This window comes from Sceloporus undulatus, chromosome 2, assembly GCF_019175285.1.
Source record: "Sceloporus undulatus isolate JIND9_A2432 ecotype Alabama chromosome 2, SceUnd_v1.1, whole genome shotgun sequence".
In the NCBI taxonomy this organism is placed as follows: Eukaryota; Metazoa; Chordata; class Lepidosauria; order Squamata; family Phrynosomatidae; genus Sceloporus; species Sceloporus undulatus.
Genome location: NC_056523.1, coordinates 69,718,322 through 69,743,534, shown reverse-complemented (window position 1 = coordinate 69,743,534; position 25,213 = coordinate 69,718,322). Strand labels below are relative to the sequence as shown.

General features: G+C 43.1%; 2 protein-coding genes across 3 annotated transcripts in view; both read left to right on the top strand.

The window, feature by feature from the left end:
- Window positions 1-22,674, top strand: part of LOC121922487 (inter-alpha-trypsin inhibitor heavy chain H3-like) — a 53,694-nt gene extending 31,020 nt beyond the window's left edge. The window contains exons 12-21 of the mRNA XM_042451996.1: window positions 2,821-3,006; window positions 3,940-4,079; window positions 5,325-5,470; window positions 9,314-9,319; window positions 13,743-13,805; window positions 15,262-15,375; window positions 17,230-17,434; window positions 20,437-20,609; window positions 22,118-22,229; window positions 22,318-22,674. Of these exons, the coding sequence (XP_042307930.1) occupies window positions 2,821-3,006; window positions 3,940-4,079; window positions 5,325-5,470; window positions 9,314-9,319; window positions 13,743-13,805; window positions 15,262-15,375; window positions 17,230-17,434; window positions 20,437-20,609; window positions 22,118-22,229; window positions 22,318-22,447 (1,275 nt within the window). The 3' untranslated portion in view covers window positions 22,448-22,674. The remainder of the gene's footprint in view (window positions 1-2,820; window positions 3,007-3,939; window positions 4,080-5,324; window positions 5,471-9,313; window positions 9,320-13,742; window positions 13,806-15,261; window positions 15,376-17,229; window positions 17,435-20,436; window positions 20,610-22,117; window positions 22,230-22,317) is intronic.
- A 257-nt stretch (window positions 22,675-22,931) lies between these two features.
- LOC121923128 overlaps window positions 22,932-25,213 on the top strand; it is a 9,158-nt gene continuing 6,876 nt past the window's right edge. The window contains exon 1 of one of the 2 annotated variants that reach the window (XM_042453265.1): window positions 22,932-25,213. This exon is cut by the window's right edge and continues 353 nt beyond it. The gene's annotated coding sequence lies outside the window, so the exon portion shown is untranslated. The other variant, XM_042453266.1, reaches the window with a different exon arrangement.

Below are 25,213 nucleotides of genomic sequence, written 5' to 3'. Positions count from 1 at the left end.
GTCCACACTCTCTTAGCCTCAGGAGAAGAGAAGGGCAAACCTCCTCTGAGGAAATCCCCCTCCCATGAGTCCCCAAGCTGGGCTGCCTGGGCTGCTGTTTGTGTTACTGCTGATACACAGATGATTAGTGGGCAGTATGAAGTGGCGCAGCTTCATATTGTTGTTGTTAGCTGCCCTCAAATCAATTCCGACTCATGGCGACCCTGTGGATAAGATGCTCCAAGAATCACTATCCTCCACTGTCCTGCCCATATCCTGCAAGCTCTTGCCCACAACACCCCTGATTGAGTCTATCCAACTGGTTTGTGATCTTCCTCTTTCTTCTACCCTCTACCTTTCCTAGCATTATTGTTCTTTTTAGTGACCCGTGGCTTCTCGTTATGTGGCCAAAGTATGATAGTCTCAACTTGATCATCTTTGCTTCCAAGGAGAGCCCTGGTCTGATCTGTTTGTCTTCTTGGCTGTCCATGGTATCTTAAGTACTCTTCTTCAGCACATTTCAGATGAGTTGATTTTCTTTGTCTGCTTCTTTCACTGTCCAGCTCTCACATCCGTACATAGTAACTAGAAACACAATGGCCTGAACGATTCTGAATTTAGTGCTCAGTTATATGTCTTTGCTCTTCAGTACCTTTTATAGTTCTTTCTTACAGGCTCGACAGGCTGCCCATTTCCTAGACAGATTGGGCAGACCTCCTGCCAAGCGGGAATCAAAGCATAAATCTCAATCAAAGCATCCCTGACAGATGGCCATCCAGCCTCTGCTTGAAGACCTCCAAGGAGGGAGACTCCACCACACTCCGAGGGAGTGTTTTCCACTGTTGAACAGCCCTTACTGCCAAGAAGTTCCTCCTAATGTTGAGGTGGAATCCCTTTTCCTCGAGCTTGCATCCATTGTTCCTGGTCCTAGTCTCTGGAGCAGCAGAAAACAATCTTGCTCCCTCCTCAATATGGCATCCCTTTAAGTATTTAAACAGGGCTATCATATCGCCTCTTAACCTTCTGTCCTCCAGGCTAAACATCCCCAGCTCCCTAAGTCGTTCCTCATAGGGCATGGTTTCCAGACCCTTCATCATTTTAGTCACCCTCCTTTGGACATGCTCCAGTTTCTCCACATCCTTTTTGAGTTGTGGTATCCAGAACTGGACACAATATTCCAGGTGGGGCCTGACCAAAGCAGAATAGAGTGGCACTGTTACTTCCCTTGATCTAGACACTATACTTCTGTTGATGCAGCCTAAATTGCATTGGCCTTTTTAGCTACCACATTACACTGTTGACTCATGATCAACTTGTGGTCTACTTGGACTTTCAGATCTTTTTCACACGTAGTCTCGTTCAGCCAGATGTTGCCTATCCTCCATTATGGTCAGTGTTTGATCCTAGACATGGGAATACTTTAACTTTCAGTTTACTCATTGTCTAGATATAATTTGTAGTGTGTTTGCTTTTTTTTTGTGGTCATTATTTTTGTTTTCTTTATGTTCACCATCAGACCTGCCTTTGCACTTTCAGCTTTGGCCTTCCTTATTAACTGTTCGAATTCCTGGATGTCTTCTGTTAATATTATGGTGTCGTCTGAATTTCTTAAGTTGTTAATGTTGCTTCCTCCTATCTTCACTCCTCCTTTTTCTTATTCTAATTCTGCTTTTCTTATGATTTTTCAGCATATAAATTAAACAAGTAAGATGATAGGATGCAGGCTGACCCCTTTTCCTATTGGGAACCACTCCCCAAATTCTGTTCTGGCGGTGGCCTCCTGTTTTTGGTACAGATTCCTCATCAGTAGTGGCACACCCATGTCTTTGAGTGCATCCCATAGCTTTTTATGATCTATACAATCAAATACTTTGCTTAGTGTATAAAATACATACTGATTCTTTTTTGGAATTCTTTGGTGCGCTTCATTAGCCATTGCATGTTTGCAATGTGGTTCCTAGTGCCCCTTCCTTTTCTGAATCCTGCTTGCACCTCTGGAATTTCTCTCTCCATGTATGGTTGGAGTCTATGATGCAGAATTTTGAGCATTATTTTGCTTGCTTGTGAGATTAGTTCTATTGTCCTATAGTTGCTGCAGTCTTTTGTAGCTCCTTTCTTGTGGATTGGTATGTACAGTATATTGAGTGTTTCCTGTCTGTTGGCCACTGCTTTGTTTTCCATATTTGTTAGGCATATTTCAGTTAGCACTAAAGTTTCATCTGTCAGTAGGCACTATAGCAGTTTAATTGGGATATCATCTGTTCCTGCTGATTTATTTTTCCCCATTTCCTTTATTGCAGATTCTACTTCACTTCTTAGAATTTGGGGTTCGTCTTCATATGGCTCCTCATTCCAAATATAATTCATTCCCTCATCTCTTTTGTATAATTCTTCTGTGTATTGATTCCAGCGTCTTTTTATTTCTTCTTGTTCTTGTATAATGTTCTTTTTTTCTCCATAGAGCATCCCTGCTCTCAGTTTGAACTTGGCTTTAGTTTCTCAGATTTTTTGACAGAGCTGCTGAATCAATATTATTGATACTGATATTGAATCATTTGTGCAAATTACTTGTGTAATTTACTCATGTGATTTATTCTATATAAGAATCTACTCATCACTCAATGATTGCCTGAAAGAACCTACTCAAGTTGGGACTCTAAGGAGTCAAGTCCTTATGTTACTTGCTAGGAGTAAAATAGAGCAAAACATCTCACTAGGGAATAAGACACTGCTTTTTTGAATAAAATTTCCAAGCATCAATATTCCAGCACTGATTTTGCTCTCAACAGATGCATGTCATATTACAGTCGTTTGTTATTCTAATAAATGTTTTGTTTCTAGGGTTTTTATGATGAAGTAGCCAATCCTTTGCTTACAGAGATAGCATTAGAATACCCAGAAAATGTCATCTCTGACCTGACTCAAAATAATTTTAAACATTATTATGATGGCTCTGAAATTGTTGTGGCTGGACGAATTACAGACAATGACCTGAACAGTATTACTGCAGAGGTGAAAGCTCATGGGGTGAGTATCAGTCTGATCTGATAGTTTAAGAGTGTAAGAAAAATACCCCATGAGTGATAACAAGTTCAAGTTGAATCCAAGTTCAAGTTGAATGCAAGAAACATAGGGGCTCTACAGACTGGCATTTTGTAGGTGCGGTGAGGGCTGAGCGTTCAGACGCTCAAAGCCCTCACCGCGCTACCCGGGTGCCATCTTGGCGCATGCCCATCCGTACGGCACGTGCTATGATGACACTCTTTGTGCACAGCACCTAAACGGTGCTCTGCACAAGGGGCATCATCCTGGTGCGCAAATACACCTATGCCTCCCCTTCTGGGACGCAAAAAGAAGCCCTGTGCAGTTGCCATGGCCTCTATCCAAAGCGAAAAGGGGCAGCTGCAGACCACCCTAAAGGGGCTGTCTGTATAGCCCCATAATTCCCAAAGTAATGCTGAGAATTTAAATGCGATGGGGGAGGGAATATTAGCCATTTTAAGCAAATTGAAATATCCCTACCACATTAAAAGACAAAACTGTAGATTGCTCATCTCACCATGGTGTTCATACTTCACCTACAAATTAGTCAATGAACAAATGAGAAGTTAATAATGAACTGCACTAGATAGTAGGTCTTGAAGTGGCTACTTGGTATGACCCATACCAACTTATGCAGAAAATTAGCAGCAATGCATGTTCTTAGAGCCAGTGTATTTGTAATAATAAATCTAGGCATCTCTTGTTTAGATTGCATGAAAGAATTAAACAGAAGTTAAGAAACAGTGTTAATGAGTGTCTTGTAAGAGGATAGTAGTTCTTATACCTGTGAAGGAAAACCCAGTAGAATCCACACTAGGGTACAAACTAACTTGTCCTGTCCTGTCATGTATATATTGCTAAAAAATTATTGTACCAATAAATATACTTTTTGAATGTAATTATTTTTTTCTGTCCCAGGCACTTGATGATCTGACTTTTTCTGAACAAGCAGATATTGAGGAAACAGCCAAAGCTCTTGAGGAACAAAAATACATATTTGGAGATTATATTGAAAGACTTTGGGCTTATCTCACAATACAGCAACTTCTAGATAAACGGTAATGAAGGACCTTTCCAAAATAAAAAAAATAATGCATATCATGGGCCTTTGTTATCAGCTGAGGTTTGGATCCAGCCCCCAGTCCTACCCCTGGTGGATACCAAAATCCATGGATGCCCAACAGGTTATATACAATGCGCTAGTAAAATGGTGTCCCTTATATAAAATGGCAAAATCTGGGTTTGCTGTTTGGAATTTTTAAAAAATATTTTTCTAGCCATGGATTGTTGAATCAGTGGATAGTTGAATCTGCGGATACAGGAGACTGACTGTATCCATTTATTTTGTATATTGTAACTGTGAGCCAAATAATTCTCAAAGCAATTTGTAACAACAGGTTTTAGTAACTTCCTTTCCTTCCCTCCCTCTCTTCCTCCTTCTTCCATATTTATACACAAACCTTTTATTCTCTGGCTGATAGCAAACAGAGGCCAATGTATGTTTTCTTTTCAGCCCACTGTCCCAGAGCTACTACCAAATGAAACCTGGACTCAGTCCGTACTAGGGTTAAAAAGGGGCGTCACTTCCGGACGCCCCTAACCCTAATACGGACTGAATCCGTACAAAATGACGGCGCCCCTTCCACATGGAGGCCGCCATGACGACGTCACAACCGCGCCGCCTCTATACGGGGCGGTGCAGACGTGACGTCGCTCCGCGCCAGGGCACTTAGTGCGCCCTTTCCACGGAGCAGGAAGGAGCTCCATTTCGGAGCTCCTTCCTAGTTTGCATCGCTGGGCGCAGCCTTTAGATGGCTGCGCCCAGCGACGCAAGGGAGAAAGGGGCCAAGCGGCCCCTTTCTCCTCCTCCCCGCCGCCGCAGGGTATCCTTGGGGCTTGAAGCCCCAAGGACACCCCTTTCCAGGCTGCAGGGAAGGGGCCTTTTGCAGCTTCCCCGTAGACTGGAAAGCAGCGGATCGGGGCCTCAGAGGCTGCCGGTCTGGCAGATGAGGTCCCGATACACCGGGGAAAGCAGCGCCTACAGGCCACCTCAAAGGGGTGGTCTGTAACGCGCCCTAATGTTGTTCTTGTGTAGCTCTCTTTGTCTCTTTCTTCTCTGGCCAAAGAATGTGGCCAGGCTATTTTTCTTGCTCTGCTGTTCCTCCAGGGAAGCAGGACAGTAACTTCCCAGTGGCTATGTGATGGCATATGGCAATGGAATAGTGAATCTGCTCTTGATTTTGCTCTTAACTATTTAACTATAATTAGAATTATTAATGCTTTTGTAATGTTCTTCCACTTAGTTCTGTAGCAAAGGGCGATGAAAAGGAAAACCTTACTGCTGAAGCCTTGGAGATGTCTCTGAAATACAAGTTTGTGACGCCTTTGACATCCATGGTGGTCACAAAGCCAGAAGACAGTGAAGATGTTGCTGACAAACCGGTAGAAGGTAGAGATTTTTTATGTGAAGAAATGATTTTTTATGTGAAGCTTTTAGTAGCTTCTCTTTGTTATGGAGAAATGCAGTATACTTCATTCCTACCAGTCCTCCCATTGGAGGAGCAATTCTGTGAGTCCAAGATAAGGATGTTTTGGTTAGTGTGGAAGTCATCCAGTAGGAGGCAGAGCAAGAGAAATATGGTTTCAGCAATGGCTAGACTCCCACTGAGAATTTTTATGGGTGATGTTGTGGAGGCACTTTATTTCTTTCTACACTGCTATATCCTAAAATGAGCACTGCTCCCCAGGACTACCAGCGTCCTCCAATTTCTCTTGACCCCTGTAAACATTAGGACTCTTAATAGGTCCCTCTACTTCCTATGGGATCTCATCAGATTCTGGAATGGCCCTGCAAAGAAAGTGATTGAACATGCCTGGACAGTTCCAAACATGTATTTTGTTTCACATCTTTTTATCTGTGCAGGAGCAATAGCTAACCTAACTTAATTTTTTCCTGCAAGTTCAAAACAGGAAAGTATGTTTGTTTGGGTTTTTTTTTTTTTTTTGCCATAGGAATGGTTTTGTATGCTCAGTTATATCTATCAGAAAAAAACTTCAGATACAGGAAGACATGACCTCCAAGATGTCTTTCGACATGTGGCAAACTATTTATTTATTTATTTATTGCCTTTATTTCCCATTCTACATTGAAAATAACTCCCAGAGCAACTTAAAAATTATTAATTTGATGGTGCCCTGTCCATAGGCGTACAGTCTAATGGTCAAAAGCTGCCCAAGATCTTGAAATTCCAGCAACCTTTATGTTCCCTAAAATAAGATTAGCAAGCCACACTTGTACCTGTTTTGTGAGAGGCAATATAGTCCAGTAGTTGGGCTGATGGCAGCAGTGGGGCAAACTTAATTTCCATTTGTGCCTATATTTGCCTCATGGTTTTCAGAAATCCTAAAGTCAATAAGCATAAGAAATTTAACCCTTAGATTCCTAACTCTGAATGCTAAGCCAAAAAGGCCTGCTGTTTTCATCCATTCCCCATCCTACCTTGCCAGACACACCAAGGAAACAGTATTCAACATCTTTATCAATGACTTGGAGGACAAAATTGGGGGCATACATATCAAATTTGCAGATAACACTAAACTAGGGGGGGTAGCTAATACCCCAGAGGACAGGATCAAAATTCAAGATGACCTGAATAGACTAGAAAGCTGGGCCAAAGCTAACAAAATGAAATTCAACACAGAAAAATGTAAGATACTGCACTTAGGGCAGAAAAATGAAATGCACAGATATAGGATGGGCGACACCTGGCTGAATAAAACTACATGTGAAAGGGATCTGGGAGTCCAAGTAGACCACAAGCTGAACATGAGTCAACAGTGCGATGCAGCAGCTAAAAAGGCCAATGCAATTTTAGGCTGCATCAATAAAAGTATAGTGTCTAGATCAGGGGTCGGCAACCTACGGCCCGGATCTGGCCCGCGGAGACCGTGGGACCGGCCCCAGGCCGGCCCTGCCACCAATTGCCGCCGGCAGCCTGCTCCCTCCCCCCGCCCTCTGCGGAGGCCGAGGAGAAGTGTGCGGGGCCACTGGATTCCTCCTCGGCCTCCGTGGGGCCCTGGCTCCGCGGAGGTCGAGGAGAAGCGCGCGGGGCCGCTGGCTTCCTCCTCGGCCTCCGTGGGGCCCTGGCTCTGCGGAGGCCGAGGAGAAGCACGCGGGGCCACTGGCTTCCTCCTTGGCCTCCGTGGGGCCCTGGCTCCGCTGAGGCCGAGGAGAAGCACGCGGGGGAGGTGAGGAGGCAGCCTGCCACCTCCGCGGGCTCCCCCTAGGGCTCTTGCGGCCCCAGGCTTCTCCCTTATTTGAGGAGGAGGAGGAGGAGGAGGATGACAAAGAGGAGGATGAAAAAGAGGAGGAGGAGGAGGATGAAAAAGAGGAGGAGGTGGAAAGGTGAGTCATTTCAGATCTGCCTTGGTTTTTTTTATTAATTTTTAAAAATATGCAATACTTATTTTTGTTTTTTTATTTCATTATTTTTATTATTGCTTTTTATTTTATTTCATTATTTTTAATATTGCTTTTTATTTCATTTCATTATTTTTATTATTGCATTTTATTTTATTTCATTATTTTTATTATTTCTGAAGGTGAGACAGTGTGACTTTCCAAAGTGCTGTAACAAAGGTCTGCTGTAACAGTGATAGTGGTGATGATGATGATGATAATATCAGTCAGTTTGTGAGACATACACTCACTCTTTCTGAAAGTGAGACACTGTGACTTTCCAAAGTGCATTTCTGTGTATTTTTGGTGCATTTATTGCTGAAAGGTCTGCTGTAACAATGATAGTGGTGATGATGATGATGATAATGATGATGATGATGATATCAGTCAGCACACGCCTCCTCCTCCTCCTCCTTGCAGGGCTTCGGTGGAAGCTCTGCCCCCAGTGTGCGGCTCCGCCCCAGAGGGTGGAAGCTCCACCCCCAGCATGCGGCTCCGCCCCCAGAGGGTGGAAGCTCCACCCCCTGCTTCGGCCCCCCAATTGTCTGAGGGACAGCAACCTGGGCCCCGGCTCAAAAAGGTTGCCTACCCCTGGTCTAGATCAAGGGAAATAATAGTGCCACTCTATTCTGCTCTGGTTAGGCCCCACCTGGAATATTGTGTCCAGTTCTGGGCACCACAATTTTAAAAGGATATGGATAAACTGGAGCATGTCCAAAGGAGAGCGACTAAAATGGTGAAGGGTCTGGAAGCCATGCCCTACGAGGAACGACTTAGGGAGCTGGGGATGTTTAGCCTGGAGAAGAGAAGGTGAAGAGGTGACATGACAGCCCTGTTTAAATATTTGAAGGGATGTCATATTGAGGAGGGAGCAAGCTCATTTTCTGCTGCTCCAGAGAACAGGACCCAGAACAATGGATGCAAGCTACGGGAAAACAGATTCCACCTCAACATTAGGAAGAACTTCTTGACAGTAAGGGCTGTCTGACAGTGGAATATATAATCTTTGAGTGTGGTGGAGTCTCCTTCCTTGGAGGTCTTTAAGCAGAGGCTGGATGGCCATCTGTTGGGGATGCTTTGATTTGGATTTCCTGCATGGCAGGGGGTTGGACTGGATGGCCCTTGTGGTCTCTTCCAACGCTATGATTCTATGAGTAACTGTTGTATCCAGCTCATTGTAACTAGAACCTTTCCATGAAATTCAAAACTAGCAAAATAAAATGAAATATTTGAATTAGTGGAAGGGAAAATGAACACTATCTGGGGACAGGTGGTGGATAATTATGCTTTCTAGTATCCATTTGCCCTATGACTGCACACCCTGAACAAATAGGAAAATGAAGGGTGAGTCTTCCTTTGAAGAACCTGGAGTAAGCACTCTGAACAAGTCATGGAGTGCTGATTATGAGAGAATATTGGTTTGCTTGAACTAGTTTTAGAAACAATAAATAACTATAGCCCCAAACACACGGCCAAATAAAGTGGCTCCTGGCCTCTTGGGGACATGACGTTTTGATGACGCATGCCCCTGAAGCAGCTGGAAGCCACGCCAAGGTCATGCTAGGGGCTGAAAAGCTGCACCAAAAAGGAGTGGAAAAAATCCACTCCTCCCAGCAGCGTGTTGGGGATAATGGTGGTGGCCAGCTTCAGAGCAGGCCGTGTGGTCACTATGCTCTCAGAGCAATTGCAGCCAGGCTAGCTGGAGATTGCTTCTTCCAGGCCATGTGTTTGTTAAGGATATTATGCTGTGAAAATGCTTTATAATCAGAACAAATTGAAATGAAGATTAATCTGTTTTTTCTTTCTCATTTTCTTAAACTTCCTTGAAAAAAGCTGATGGTAAGTTCAACTCTATATTTCTGCTTATTTGTGGGGAGGGGAGATATGTGGTTGATTTTATTGGACCGTTTTATTTTTATTTTTAGCATTTGATTAATAAAAAAGCTAAAAAAACTGTCAGCTTATGAAAAACATCTTCTAAGCAAGCATAGCTCTAATCTAAGGCCTTGGAATCTCATATCTATGGTTTAACTTAGTTTTAATTAAGTTCTTCTGTCTTTGGCCTTATCTTAATGGGCCAAAAGGCACGTTTCCCACTCATCTCCATTCTGTTCTGGTATCCTGTTTGGATGATGCACATCCCAAAACCCAGTTCTAGCTCAAACAGTCCAGATGACATCTGGTATTTCCCCCTCTATCTTGGTATCGACTGTGACATGTTTCGGATCCCCCCCCCTCGCTGGTGAGTATTAGTTTTTTATGCAGTTTTTATATATTGTTTTATTGATGTACTGATTATTATGTATTTTATATGAATTTTGTACGCCGCTTTGATCAAATTGAAAAGCTGGATCGAACATTATTATTATTATTATTATTACTACTACTACTACTACTACTACATTTCCCACCAGAACCAGAGTATATAACCCTTGAGACGCATTGAAAATATTCCTGTTACTCTGCATCTTCTGTGAAGATCAGAAACCATCTGTTCCTGTGCTGTGACAGCTGTCTGTCCTACTGAACTGCCCAGCACATCCACTGTAGGTCGCTCATTCTGGGGTCAGAATGAGGTGCCAGACATGTGTTTGTCACTGGGCACCTCATTCTGCCTCAGAAGTGAGTGACCCATGACAGTGGTGGCAGACACACCAAGAGGCTCAGCATGATGGTTATGCAGACAATCACCATGGTGCAAGAACAGAGGGCCAGTTAATGGGGGGAGATCGGGGCAATTATGGGGTAGAATACTCCGAGCTGACCACAGAGTATCCTGGCCAGTGCAGACAAGGCCTTTATGAGCAACCTAAGCAGGATGTGGCTATAGCAGAGGAATATTTAAATAAACAATTTATAGGTAAAGCTGAGTAACGACCTGCCGTGCATTACTGAGACCTGGTTTGGGCCTGAGAGTGAGGCTGTGTGGGCACAGGCCCTCCCAGCTGGGTTCTCAGTTATGGACCAGATCAGGTTAGGTGGGCAGGGGGGCGGTGCTGCCTTGATCTATAAAAACACCCTTTCCTTAACCAGGAACCTTGTCCGGAAAATGGATCACATAGAGTGTATTTACCTGACCCTGAAGGCCAGAGACAGTCTGGGGATTCTGTTGGTCTACCGGCCACCCCGTGCGCTAACAGACTCCCTGGCCAAGCTGACACAGCTGGTCTCGGAGCTGGTGTTGGAGTCCCCTAGGCTTGTCCTGGGGGACCTCAACATCCTCTTTGAGGTCAGTCATGGTCCAACAGGTGCAGCTCGGGAGTTCATGGCTACCATGACAGCCATGGGCCTGTCTCAATTAGTCTCAGGGCCAACACATTGCGCTGGTAATACCCTTGATGTGATCTTCAGTACGGACATGGAGTTTCCGTGGGCAGAGATTTTTAATATCTCTCCCTTGTCATGGACGGATCATTTCCTGGTTGAGGCTCGTATCAAGGCTTCTACCGTTAGCCCCCCCAGAGGTGGCGGACCTAATAGGATGGTCCACCCTCAAAGACTGATGGAACCCAAAAGGTTCCAAGAAGCCCTAGAGGGGTATATGGCTGGAGCTGACGGCGACACTGTTGATGCCCTGACAAACATCTGGGATGTCGATCTCTTCAGGGCTATACACAGTATCGCTCCCAAGCGTCCTCTCAGGCCTGCTTCCAAGAAACATCCATGGTATACGGAAGATCTCAGGGGAAGGAAGCGGGTTCTGTGACGTCTAGAGCGCAAATGGCGAAGAGACCAGAACTTAGCCGACAAGACACTCCTGGGCTCTCACTTGAAGGCCTACAGAGTGGCAATGAGTGCAGCAAAAAATTCGTTCTATACTGCATGCATTGCGTCCATGGAGTTGCGTCCTGCAGAGCTGTTCAGGGTAGTGAGGGAGCTTACTCAGCTCCCTCCTCCTCTGAACCCTATTTTGGTACCATCTAAGGCCTGCTGTGACGAGTTTAACAACTTTTTCGCGGATAAAATCTCTCGGATAAGGTCTGATCTCGACACCAATATTAGCTCCGATTCTAGAGTAGAGGTGTCCAGAGCTTCTGTGGCCCCTGTTATACTGGATCACTTTGCGTTTGTTAGTAATGAGGAAGTGGACAAGATCCTTTGAAGTGTTAGGAAGACGACATGCTCTCTTGATCCCCGTCCCTCATGGCTGGCGGCTCAGGGGGGGATGCGGTCCTAACTATGTTGCACCGCATCATTAACACATCTCTAAGAGAGGGACAGTTTCCATCCAAATTAAAATTAGCTGTGGTTAAACCCCTGCTAAAAAAACCCTCCTTAGACCCCCTGATTTACAATAACTACCAGCCTATATCATTGTTGCCATTTCTGGGGAAGGTGATTGAGAGAGCGGTGGCCTTCCAGCTTCAATCGATCTTGGATGAAACGGATTTTCTGGACCCATTTCAAACCAGCTTCCGGGCGGGCTATGGAGTTGAGACTGCCATGGTCACCTTAGTTGATGATCTCCGTCTGGGCATGGACAGTGGAAGCGTGTCCCTGTTAGTGCTTTTGGACATCTCAGCGGCTTTCGATACCATCGACCATGGTATCCTTCTGGAACGCCTGGGGAAGTTAAGTATCACTGTACTCCAGTGGTTCCGCTCCTACCTCTCGGGTAGATTCCAGATGGTGCAGCTGGGGGACGTGTGCTCCGATAAGAGGGCCCTTACATCTGGTGTCCCTCAAGGAGCCATTCTGTCCCCCATGCTATTCAACATTTACATGAAACCGCAGGGAGAGATCATCCGGAGACACGGGGCGCGGTGTTATCAGTACGCTGATGATACCCAAATATGTTTTTCTGTGTCTCCGACTGGTGCAGTAACTAAGGATGGCATCTCTCCTCTAAATGCCTGCTTGGAGTCGGTAATGGGCTGGATGAGGGAAAACAAACTCAGTGTGAATCCAGAGAAAACGGAAGTATTGGTGATAGGTTTCCCAGGTCCGGGTGTTGAGATTTGCCATCCAGTCCTGAATGGGGTCACTCTCCTCTTGAAGGACTCGGTGCGCAGCTTGGGAGTGCTCCTAGACTCTTCGCTCCAGTTGTCTTCTCAGGTGGATGCGGTGGTCAGGAGCGCTTGCTATCAGCTTCAACTGATACGCCAGCTGCGCCCTTACTTGGACCGGAGGGACCTTGAAACTGTTGTACATGCTCTGATAACCTCTCGATTGGACTTCTGTAATGCGCTCTACATGGGGCAACCCTTGTACCAAACCCGGAAGCTACAGTTAGTGCAGAATATGGCAGCAAGACTGGTCGCTGGTGCTTCCAGGTCTGATCATATAACACCTATTTTGAAAGATCTTCATTGGCTGCCTATTCGCTTCCGGGCCCAATACAAGGTGTTGATATTAACCTATAAAGCCCTAAATGGCTTGGGCCCAGGGTACTTGGAGGACTGCCTCTTCCTATACAATCCGCCCCGCACACTCCGGTCAACAGGGATGAAATTGTTGGAGGTCCCTATGTCACGCTATGCGAGGACCTCACAGAGGGCTTTTTCCATCGTGGCCCCTAAAACTTGGAATAACCTCCCAGATGAGCTCCGCTCCGCCACATCTCTAGCTCTTTTTAAAAAGAGCTTGAAGACGTTTTTCTTTTCCCAGGCCTTCCCACCGTGAATCCCGGGATGTAACTTTCTTAAGGTGGATCTTATTGCATTCCCCATCGCTGGGCAGTATGCAACCCAAACTCTAGGCTTGTCCTGCATCCCGTGCTTGAAAAGCTGCAAGAGAAGCTTGGGTTGCTTTATTGTCTTCACTTGTTTTCCTTTACAATTGACATGCTTTCAGTTGCTTTTAATTCTGTTGATAGTTTAATTCTGTTTTAACTTTGGCACAATGTGTATTTTTAGCTGTATCTGTTTCAACCTTGTAAACCAGTTTGAGATTTAGGGCTGGGAAAAAGACAAATTAGACATGATAAGAACAATAACAAGAAGTGGTGGTGGAGGAGGATGTAATTAAATATAAATTACAACAATTGCTTTCTTCATTTGGGAAGGTTTGTTTTGTTTTGTTTTGTTTTAATTTAGCAATATTGTATCCCTTGGTTGACTGGATATGAAGATTCATTGGAATCTTTCTCCTCAGGCCTGTGCAGATGAGGACTGCCATATTTAGCAGGTTGTTTCTGCACATAAAGCAGTACTAAATCATCATACTAAGAACAGGATATGGCCTCTGCATGGTGGTATTGGCAGAGTGTGCAGGCAGTCAGTTTTTATTTAAGTTTAACAATAGTTTCTTTCTTTTCAAACAGCAAAAAGTCAGTCTTTCCCTACGCACTACAGTGCTCCATCCACTCCTTATCATTATTCTAGTGGTGAGTTTCTTTTAAAAATCTGTAAAGAAAAGCTAAAATAGCTCAGAGTATGTCACAGGACAGTGATTAATTTCAGCCAAAATGACTGTGGGTGTCTTTGTTCTGGGTCTGAAGAACTAATTAAGAGTATTTTGTTATGATCTTGTTGTGACAGAGTTCTCAAGTCCTTTTGTTTTAATATTTCTAAGCAGAGGAAAAAAGAAACCAACTCAAAAGAAGTTGTTAGGCCTCTGGGGTTGATGTGGCATTGACCTAAAAACGAAACAGCCTTATATTAGTGTCATGATTTGCTTGAAGACTCTCACTTTTTAAAAACCACAGAGATGTATAGTATTTTCAGCTAAAAATTTCATAATGAAATTTGGCTTCTCTTTCAAAGCACAGGCATCAAAAGACAAAAGACACTCAAGGAATAAACTACATGCTACATTAGGCACACATTTTTAAAAATGTTTAAAATGCTTAGAATTGATCACTCATCTGTTCTTCAGAAGTAAGGGGGGGATCTTGATCAGGACCATGGAGTGGGAAAGGAAATGCTCTTTCCTTATGCCATTTCCCCAGTTCTTTACAGTTTAAGACATCAGGTCTAGGATTCAGATTTAGGCATATGCTGAGTGACTTAGTAAGATGTAAGTTAGTCACTGATAAATAAAGTTCCATTGATTTCAATATGTATGACTAAATCTGGATTCTGTCAGACTCCCCATTATAGTCCTCAATTACAACATTGAAGCTGACTAGTAAAAGTAACAGCTTTATTGGAAAAAGAGATACATACAACAGAAAAGACTTTTGTTGGAAGAGGGGGGCTACAATCGGGAGCCTGACAGATTCAACCCAGGGCTTTTAAGCCATTACTGTCCATGAAGTCTTTTTTTCTGTTGGATACAGTCAGATCTGGATCCTGAAAGTATGACACCATAACACCACTGGTGATTTTTAATTCACTTCTTTCTCCAATATATTAAATACATTTCCTTCTTATTTTAAAAGAAAGTTCAATTTCTACCTGCTTGGACTGATCTATTTACTCCTAACTAGTATGGGGCTATTCATTTATGTTAATGTACTGTATAACCCATCTTATGGGATGGGATTCACTGACACTAAAGGAAATGGCTTGAGAACTTGGGCAGTTGGGGGGGGGATACTGCATTTTGCAGCAGTTTGGGCCCATTTTGAGTGAGGTTGGGAGTGAAAAATCATCTGCATTTTCTCTAAAAAGGTTGCACCTGGGAGCATCAGGCCTGCACTTAGGTCATGGGTCACACTTTTGCCCAACCCTGCATTCTATAGTTTCCAGGCCATCCATGCTGAATTACAAGGACCAAAGTGACAGTAATGTAATTCTGAAGGTCCCTCGAGCAAGAGCATATTGTTGTGCAGTAAGATAAAATCTCAGCACCTATATCAAAAATAGCAGCAGTGTGTTGATGTTAATCCTTCCTTGCAGTTGATGGAGATCCACACTTCATTATAGCAGTACCTCAAAAAGAAGATGCCCTTTGTTTCAATATTAATGAAGACCCAGGGGCAATCTTAAATTTAATAAGAGACCCAGTTACAGGTAAGTCTTTTCTCTCTGAACAAGGGATTATTAATATGGACTTTAGGAAATTGTGATTCTAAATTTCAAGGAATAACTGGTAGTTACATATCAGAAAGGCCTTGTGGGATCAGACTCAACAACCACCTTTGATTCTTTTGATTCTTTCTTGAGATCAGTTTTCCTTCTTATCACAGAGCAGCCAAACCTGTACACAGGCACAATAGATTTTATCTTGTCATTTTTGAGACTTGTTCTCTTTGTTTCAACATAATTCCTAATGCCAAATTTGTATTTTCACTACAGCAGCATACTGCATTGACTATGGAGATTATCTCATCCTTAAATCCTGCCAGGAGAGATGAAGGATCTAAAAGGTGAAAACGAGTATTATCATACTTACCCGTGCCCAGGCTGTAGGCAGCCTGTATCCTCCCAGGTAGCCTGTCTGCAACCTGGACTTCTGCCGTGGCTTTTTTAAGAATGGGGAAATATTGTACTTGGAAAAACCACAGCAGAAGTTGAGGTTGCAGATGGGCTGCCTGGGAGGATATGAGCTGCCTACAGCCTGGGCATGGGTATGTATAATAATACCTGTTTTCATCTTTTAGATCCAATGTCTCTCCTGGCAGGATTTAAGGGAGCGATAAGCTCCATTTTGAGTTCAATTGCTAACTTGGAGCAATTGTTTAATTTAAAGACCAGGGTAGAGAATATGGGTCACTCCAGATTTTGTTAGGACTGCCTCTCCCATCAACCATAGCTAACATCCAATGATGAGGGATAGGAGGAGTTTCCGTTCAAATATATGGAAGGCCACACATTTACCATCTTTATTGTAGACAACAGTATTGTGTATCTGAAGTTACACTTTTCTTTTGTTTGTTTCAGCATGTATGAGTTTTCATATCTCATTCTATTGCCTGATCATCTCAATCAGAAAAAAAAAAAACTTTCAAAGTGTGTGTGTGTGTGTGTTTAGGGGACTGAAGTAGAAGTAAGAATGTAAGTCCCTCAGATCTTAAAAGATGTAGGCATTATTACTCTGTATTTATTGAAGGCCACAGGCCAACTATTCTAGCCTTCCATGACACACAATAGAAAACCTGCCAGGGAAAGTGGGAATACCTATACCTGGTCCAAAAGATTCTAACAAACCTGGCCTTTCTAATAAACCTTGACTTTTTAAAATGTTAGGGTTTAATTAATTTGGTATGCTCTGTGGACTCTCCTGCATTACTCCAGTTAATTTATGAATGTTAGAAAGCATTGCATCCAGTTCACAAAGGTTTATCCATGCTACTCCAATGCAACAAACATGACAAAGTCATGTGGCACCTTAAAAACTAATACATTCATTCTAGCATGAGCATTTATGGACTGAAACACACATGATTGGATGCATGACATGCTATTCACAGCTTCAGTTACAGATGCCTGATAGCATCAGTAGTAGTTTTCTGAAGCGTCAGTATACATGAGGTAATTTGTCACTGTTAGCACCTCTTTGTACTTTCTGAATTTAATACCCCCTCTAATCTCACTGTCAACAATCTCACACTCAACTATGTGTATTGTAAAGGTAAAGATGAAGGTAGTCCCTTGAAATGAATGCCTAGTTGTAATTGATTGTAAGGGTCGGTGCTCATCTCCATTACTAAGCTGAAGAGCCATTGTGACTGCACCAAATGTTGTTATCTTCCCACTGAAGCGGTATCTTTCTATCTACTTGCATTTGCATGCTTTCAAACTGCTAAATTGGCAGAAGCTGGGACTAGTAACAAACCAGGATTAGATTTAAGGTCTGGGACACTGAATTTACAAATATGTTATTTTTTAATATGTATGCCATTACTTAACATCATTTGCCTTCAGGTATTGTAGTCAACGGAGAGCTTATTGGTGAGAAGAAGAGCAACAATGATGTAGGACAACACAATACATATTTTGGAAAACTTGGAATTGCCAAGATGCACCAGAATTTAAGAATTGAGATAACCACTGAACAAATCATTCTTCATGATGGTATAAAACAGACAACATTCAGTTGGCTTAATGAAGTTACCTTGCAACAACCCAGGTAAATTCTTAGGACATAGTCCTTGTGGGGACTTATGCCCTTATGTCAAATATCAGTTACTGTGAAATATTAAAGACTATTGCATACCAGGTACAAAATACAGTGGTACCCCGGGATACGAATGCGCCGCCTTACGAAATTTCCGGGTTACGAAAAAAATCCATAGAAAAAAACCGTTCCGGGTTATGAAGGTTATTTCGGGTTACGAAAAAATTTTTGGTGCTTTTCGGCGCTTTTTCGCACGAAATCGCGGCTTTCGCTATTAGCGCCTATGGCTTTTTCGGCTTACGAAGGATTTCGGGTTACGAACGCGGCGGCGGAACGAATTAAATTCGTAACCCGGGGTACCACTGTACTATTAAATATCAAAGTTCAATTTTATGTAATTCAAGTCAAGGAAAGTATAGTTTCACTATATTCTGCACTAATCAGGCCTTATCTAGAGTAATGCATTCAGTTCTGGGCACCTTACTTTAAGAAGGATATGGACAAGCTGAAGCAGGTTCAGAGAAGTACAACAAGGATGGTAAGAGGTATCGAGAACAAAGCATGTGAGGAAAAGTTGAGGGAATTGGGCATGTTCAGCCTGGTGAAGAGAAGACTAAGGGGTGACATGGTTACATTCTTTAAATGTCTGAAGGGCTGTCACAGTGAAAAGGGTACAGCTTTTTTTCTGCTGCTCCAGTAGGTGGGACCAAATCTATTGGTTTTAAGTTACAGGAAAGCAGATTATTGATTATAGAATGAATTTCTTAAAGGTAAGAGGAGTTGGGCAGTGGAACCAATTGCCTAGAGATGTGGTGTGGTCTCCTTTTCTGTACCTCTTCAAAAAGAGTTTGGACAGCTACCTGTTATGAATGCTCTATCTGGAGTTCCTGCAGAGAGCAGACGTTGGACTCAGTGGGCTATGGAGTCCCTTCCAGTTCTATGGTTCTATGATTCTATTAGTACTATTGAGTATCAATTTGTTGTTGTATGCCTTCAGGTCGACCTCAGCTTATGGCAACCTTTCAGAGTTTTCTTGCCAAGATTAATTTAGGGGAAGTTTACTATTGCCTTCATCTAAGGAGGAGAGAGTGCAATTTGGCCAAAGTCACCCAGTGAGTTTCCATGGCTGAGTGGGGAACCATGGTCTCCTATAGTCCTAGTCCAGCAGTCAAATCATTACACTGGTTTTGGTATCAGTTCAAAACCAAGATTCAGAGATATGTGACCTATATTTAATATAAATATTTGCCAAGGAAACTTAATGATACATTTAATTGTGATGTTACTTTTCCTGTGGCCTTCCTAAGTAAGAAGGTAGAATGTGAACTGAGACCAATTCATTTTATTCTGTTTCATGCTAGAAATGCAGGACCAGGTAATGCTTGTATAGTCATACTTAGGTATTCTGCTCACTGAAAGCTTTCCCCTATGTATAAGCAGGTTTCTGGATGTGGACTAAGTGGCTATGCACACTGGCCATAAAATCCGGCCTGCAAGTAGAGACGGGGCATGGTATCCACATGATGCATGCCCTGACTCTGCCCCCCAGGGTGGCGTGACACTGCGCACCACTCCACATGGTGTGTGGCATCTCAGCGCTCCTCTGGTGCTGCGACCGCATGAAATAGTGCCAAAGGAGCACCTTAAAGCTGTGGTGCCACAGCTATTGTGCCCTGGAAAGGCCAGATTGGGGCCATGGCGTGCGGTTGCTGCAGCCCCAATCCAGGGAAAATAGAGGTGGTTGCAGGCTGCCCCTTCAGGAGCAATCTGCACAGCCTCTAATTTGCTAGTTGAGTACTGGGCACTCAAGCTAATGAAGTGAAGCCCAAAATTGTTCTGCATTCAGCATTTATGCCAGGGGTAGGCAACCTTTTTGACCCGGGGGCCGGGTTGCTGTCCCTCAGACAACTTGGGGGGCCGAAGCCAAAAAAATAATTAAATAATGTTAAAAAAATTAAATAAATAAATAAACCGGGACAAATGTAGGACAAAAAATTAAAATGGAGGACACAAAAAACCTGCTGATTTTTAAAAAATGTTAATATAAATGCATGTTTCTGAGGCTTCTATAGACAATTGCCCCCCTTGCTCCCACTTGCCCCCCTTCCTCCCACTTGCCCCCACTTGCTCCCCCTTGCCCCCACTTGCTCCTCCTTGCCCCCCTTGTCCGCCGCCTGCCCCGCGCCAGAGGCCCCGCGCGCCTGCGCCAGAGACCAAAGGCCCCGGCGGCAATCTGCGGCAGGGCTGGGCTGGGCCCAGTCCCTAGGCCTCGGCGGGTCGCATGCGGCCCGCGGGCCGTAGGTTGTCGACCCCTGATTTATGCTGATCGGTACCCTTGCTGAAACATATCAGAACAAGTGGAGCCAATGGTCAGCATTAATTTACTTAAAGTAATGTTAGTTATCTTTTAGGACTACAGCCTAACAAAGCATTGTACAGAAATTAACAGCATTAATACAAATATACAAAGACTACAGAATTATTATTATTATCATTATTATTAAAGTTTATTTATACAGTGCTGTATAAATACTAAACAGACAATAAAGGTAAAAGAAATGTAAAACCTGCCAAACGGCGCACAATCTAAAAACAAAGTTATAAAATTAAAGACGTCTCTTAAAATGATACAATAAACGACATTGGAATATACATTAACAACCAGCTAATCAGGTGGTGATTTGGAACGAATCAAAGCTAATGATTACCTCAGAACTTCAAGGCTTATTTTACACGTGGGCAGAATGTGCCTTACCATTTAATGTGGACTGGAGCCAGAATTTAATGAGACTAGAATTTGACTGTAAAAGTTTACCTAAAATATTGACATTCCTTCAAAAATATTCTTCTTTTCCAAATGATAATTATTATTATTATTTATATCCCACCCCTCTACAATATCCAATGCCTTGTCCTTTTACCCACCAAAGTAGTTACCCCCATTGCAGGCTTTTTATTGTTCAAAATAAAGACCACATTTCTCTATTTAGCTTGTTCTTTCTTTCCCTGTCTAGTCTGACTCTGGTAATCAAACGAAAAAAGAGTGTGGAGGTTTCAATGGATAATGGAGCAAAATTTGTTATTATTCTGCACCAAGTGTGGAAGAAACATCCACTACACCGGGATTTCCTGGGATTTTACACACTGGATAGTCACAGACTGTCTGAGCAAACCCATGGATTGCTAGGTAACAATTTACAAAAACATATATACTATTCTAAGGATGTTTTGCATTTTTCATTTACAAGACCTACATTGAACAACTCTCTCTGAAACGCTATTCCTTATATAAAAGGACAGGTATAAAGCAATAGGTTAAGGGAGTCTCATATACTTTATTGCTTTTGGCCATTTTCTCTCCAACTCCCATTTTTCTATAAAAAAACAATTTTCTTGCACAGAGTAAATCCTGACCAGCAAATATTTTTCAGAAACTGAGCGGTTTTTGGGGAGTCTCTTGCAGTGCAGGACAAAATCATGTGAGTGATTGGTTCTTGTAAATAACTACTAAGATTACATCTCTAGATATCTGCTTATCATGTACTGTACATGATAAGAACATTATTTCCACTTCCAACTGAACACTGTGGCTTTCTCCTAGTAAACGTAATCTAGATGATACTGAACCTAGGGATGTGAGCCTTTTTTCCTACACAGGGCTATCATTGACTGTGGGAGGAATCATTAGAGGGAGCTGCCAAATAGTGAGCAAAGTCATTGCTGGCAGTAGAGACAACCAGAAGTGTTGGAGTTCACTGCTTTGCTTGCTGCATTGGAAGGTTCCACAGCTCTTTCTTTTTCACCCCTTCCCTTCTCTGTCTTTCTCAAACATGTCCAAGCAAGGATGCAAATTCTTGCTTACCTCATGCATGTGTAAGAGAAGAAAATCTCTCAACATTTTTCTCCATTCCGGGTGAAATAGAGAGGTCTGGGTTTTCATCATCTTCTTTTTCACAAACTGTCCCATGATTTTTAAAGAGATTATTATTGTTGCCACCTTGTTGCATGCATGAACTTTTAGAAATCATAATCACTGGATAGGTTCTTTGTTTCTTTTTCACCAATAAGCCTTTGTTCCTGTGTTTGTTGCTTAACAAAGGAGAAAGAGACTAATTTTTCAGAGAGGCTTTTTACACAAATCGTGGAGAAATTGACAAAGGCAAAACCACTTATCATTTCACTTCCATTCAGCAGGCAACAAACATCATGGCAGTTACCAATTTTTTGGATAGTGTGTCCTGACATGTTGAGACATCCTTTTTTGTCAAGGGCAAGAAATTCAGAAAATATTCCTTACATCAATACTGTTCATACAAAGCAGAAGAGGATGTTATTTCCAAAGAAGGGGCCTTCCAGAAAGCAAGAGTGGGCCTGTGGCATCCAGAAAGTTGATAATGCTGAGGCCTACATCAAATTAGGCCAAATGTGGCCCTAAGGTCACTTTTTTCCCCCACCTGGCAATAAATATTCTTCAAACTGATGTAAAGCAGCATACAGGATAGCAGTGAATTATAACATATGCAGTTAATACATAATATGAAGAATGGAACTGGGATATCAACGTGATGTGTGGCAGGATAGTAATGATGGATGTCTTTCTGCTCCTGGAATCAAACATGAAATAAACATGAGAGACAGTATCAGTTACCAGAAAATGTTTAGTAATAATTTTTGCTGTTGTTATTTCTTTTTAAGGGCAATTTTTTCACCCCATTGACTTTGATATAATTGAAGTCCATCCTGGATCTGACCCAGCGAAACCAGATGCCACAATGATTGTGAAAAATAACCGGTTGACAGTAACAAGGTAAGCAGAATCAGAGTTTTAAAATGACCCTAATGTGCCTGCATGTAATGGATGCTCAGAGTTCACCACTTTGGTTCTTCCCTTTTAGGGGCTGGCAGAAGGATTACACAGAAGATGCTCGGCATGGCATTGATGTGCCTTGTTGGTTTATTCACAACAATGGAGAAGGTCTTATTGATGGTGTGCATACAGACTACATTGTTCCCAGCATATTTTGATGTCTGTGATGATGAAAATATTTTTCCCGATACAGTATGTTCACAATATCAATTATAACCTAGAACAATTTGTACTGTATGTTCCTGTCAGCAACTGAAATACTTTATGGCCTATTATAATGACCTTTTCCTCATGAAAAACAGCTGTTTATCTTACTTTATTGCAAGACAATAAAGGCATACAAATTTAATTTCAAGAATAAACCTGATATTTCCCTACCAATGGACCACTTATAGTCTCAAACTCCTTAATGTTTATGTCTAAATAGTGACTGAAAGTCTAGTAACTCTTGAAATAATATGCTATCATTGGGTCCAAACAGACAGGCCAAAGTAAAGCTGCTTCGGATCACTTTGGAAGTATGCTGTTTAAATGCCACATGCATCTGAAGAGGCCAGAAGCTGCGCCAAAGCCACACTCCAATCCTTAGGACTGAAGCATGTCTTTAGCATGGCTTCTGGCCTCTTAGGATGCATGCATCATTTAAATTGCATATCTCCAAAGTGACCCGAAGCAGCTTTATTTTGGCCTGTCTGTTCGGGCCCATTGAGACATATTTTAGGATAAAATCCTGTGCATGCTTACCTGAAAGTAAGAATCACTGGGTACAGTGGGACTTACCTGTTCTGTGTAACACATCTGGGGCTAAATGAAGACCAGACTGGAATAGACACATATGTATAACCAAGTAGGTAGGTATAATGTTGGGGCATGTAGAGCTTTTCTGAGCTTGAAAAGTGTATACAAGTGAAGAGCGCTGAACACTTCCATGCCTAGCATCCCTCAACTACTTTCTCACTTTATTCACTTACATCTATTCAGGAATAGAATGAGAAATTCCTTGGTGGTAGTAGGCCTGAAGGCAAGTCACTTCTAGGGTGCATAAGACCTCAGAGGGAAACCAAAAATCCAAACGTGTTGATGCCTCTGGGGGCAGGGTCTGGGCCTGGTTAAGGCCTGGAGGGATGTTTTCTACTCCCAGTTTTGAAAAGAGCTTCCCAATCCTAAAACAGCCTGAAATGGCCAGCTACAGTCCCAGAGGATTGTGAGGGCATGTTGCTCCAATTTCAGAATTTAAAAAATTGGGACGATACTTCATAAAAATGACCTTTAGGCACATGTAGTTCACAGGTGACTACCCCAATTGTGATGAGAAATTGAATGGAGACAGGCTACATAATTGCAAAAGCCTTACTTGGGTGTCAATTAAGTACATATTTTGATGGATCTCCATATCCTCCAACTGTCCTGACTTGGCAGGAATAGTCCTAATTAAGCCTCTGTCATCCCACTTTCTTTTAAAATGCTCCAATTTCTGTTGTCTTTCCACTTTCCTCTTTTCCTCAGCTTGCTTCAGTTCCTGCAAAGTGAGTTCAAAGTGTAAAAGCAGTTGCCGTGGAAAAAAAAGGGGGGGAGGTACAGATGACAACAGACACCCAATTGGCAGAAAAAAGGCCACAACTTTGTTGAAAACAGCCAGCGAGTGAGAGGGTTGGATCTGTCATCCACCAACCTGTGTTGGTCAATGAACCAAATTGCCTAGTCACACCCAGGCTTCGGGATGACATGAGTAACCGACAGAATGTGTGCTCACCACATCAGATGCCAGTTATGCACATATGCACATCTCCACCCTTGTCACTGGGGTACGCTGAATCGATGTTGCCCCCACATTGGTGACATTGCCACTCTCTCAGCACCCCCGGGTCCCCGTTGGGATGCAGTGCTCCACAGCACAGGAAACCACGCCCATCAGATGTGAGACTTATGCTACCACTGACACTGGAAAGTTGTGACAGTACAACACCAACCCTGGAGGGAGGGAGGGAGGGTGGGGAGCTGATTCAAAATGGTACCGAGTGTCGGTGCCGCATGGCCCTATAAAGGCCTTCCAGCCAATCAGAGGTCAGGAGGCAAGGGAAGGACCACCCCTCCATGCCTCCCAGCCAATCCTGGGGCTCACAGCCCATTGCCCACCAATAGCAAGCCACTTCTGCTTCCAGTGCAACCTGGGAGTTGCAGTCCAGGCCCTAGACTGGAAGTGACCCATCTGCCCAATAGTGCTGCACTTCTGCTCCCAGGACACCTGGGAGTTGGAATCCAGCCCTGTGCCTGAAAGCACTGTGAGCCTGCCTGCTGCTGCACAGGCCCCAGTGGCTCTTACTGACGTGGCATATGCCCCACAGGGGACCCACTCCACCACACCACAGCAACTGGACTGGCCCAGTGAGTCAGGTGGTCCCATTTGGCATTCAATTAATTTAGCAGTGTGGAGAAGAGAGGCGAGGAGGAGGTGGAATCTTGTTGTACACAGTAGACTCAGGCAAAAGCAAACTGCTGCAACCTCTCCTAGTTTGTATATTTTTCCTGATTAATACTCATTTACCCCTCTTGACTACAATCTGATATTGGTCAGCCATGTGTGTCCAAGCATTAATCTGTGTAATGTTGCAGGATATGGATCTCACAAAGCTCATTGCTAAGGCTGTTGCTGGCTCAGTCCTGGCACAAGGTAACCTTGGTCTCTGTTTAGCTTGGCAAAGGGATCTTGTAGCATCTTTGAGACTAACTGTGCAAAAAAAGTTTGATCACAAGCTTTGGTCTACTTTCTCATATGCATCTTGCATCTGTGGAAGTAGGGCATGTTTAGAAAAGAATATGTTACAATTTCTTTTGCACAGTTAGTCTCAAACATGCTACATTAAGGTCCCTTTGCATATGATATTCCAGTCTAACATGGCTATATCTCTGTTTATCTTGGTTCA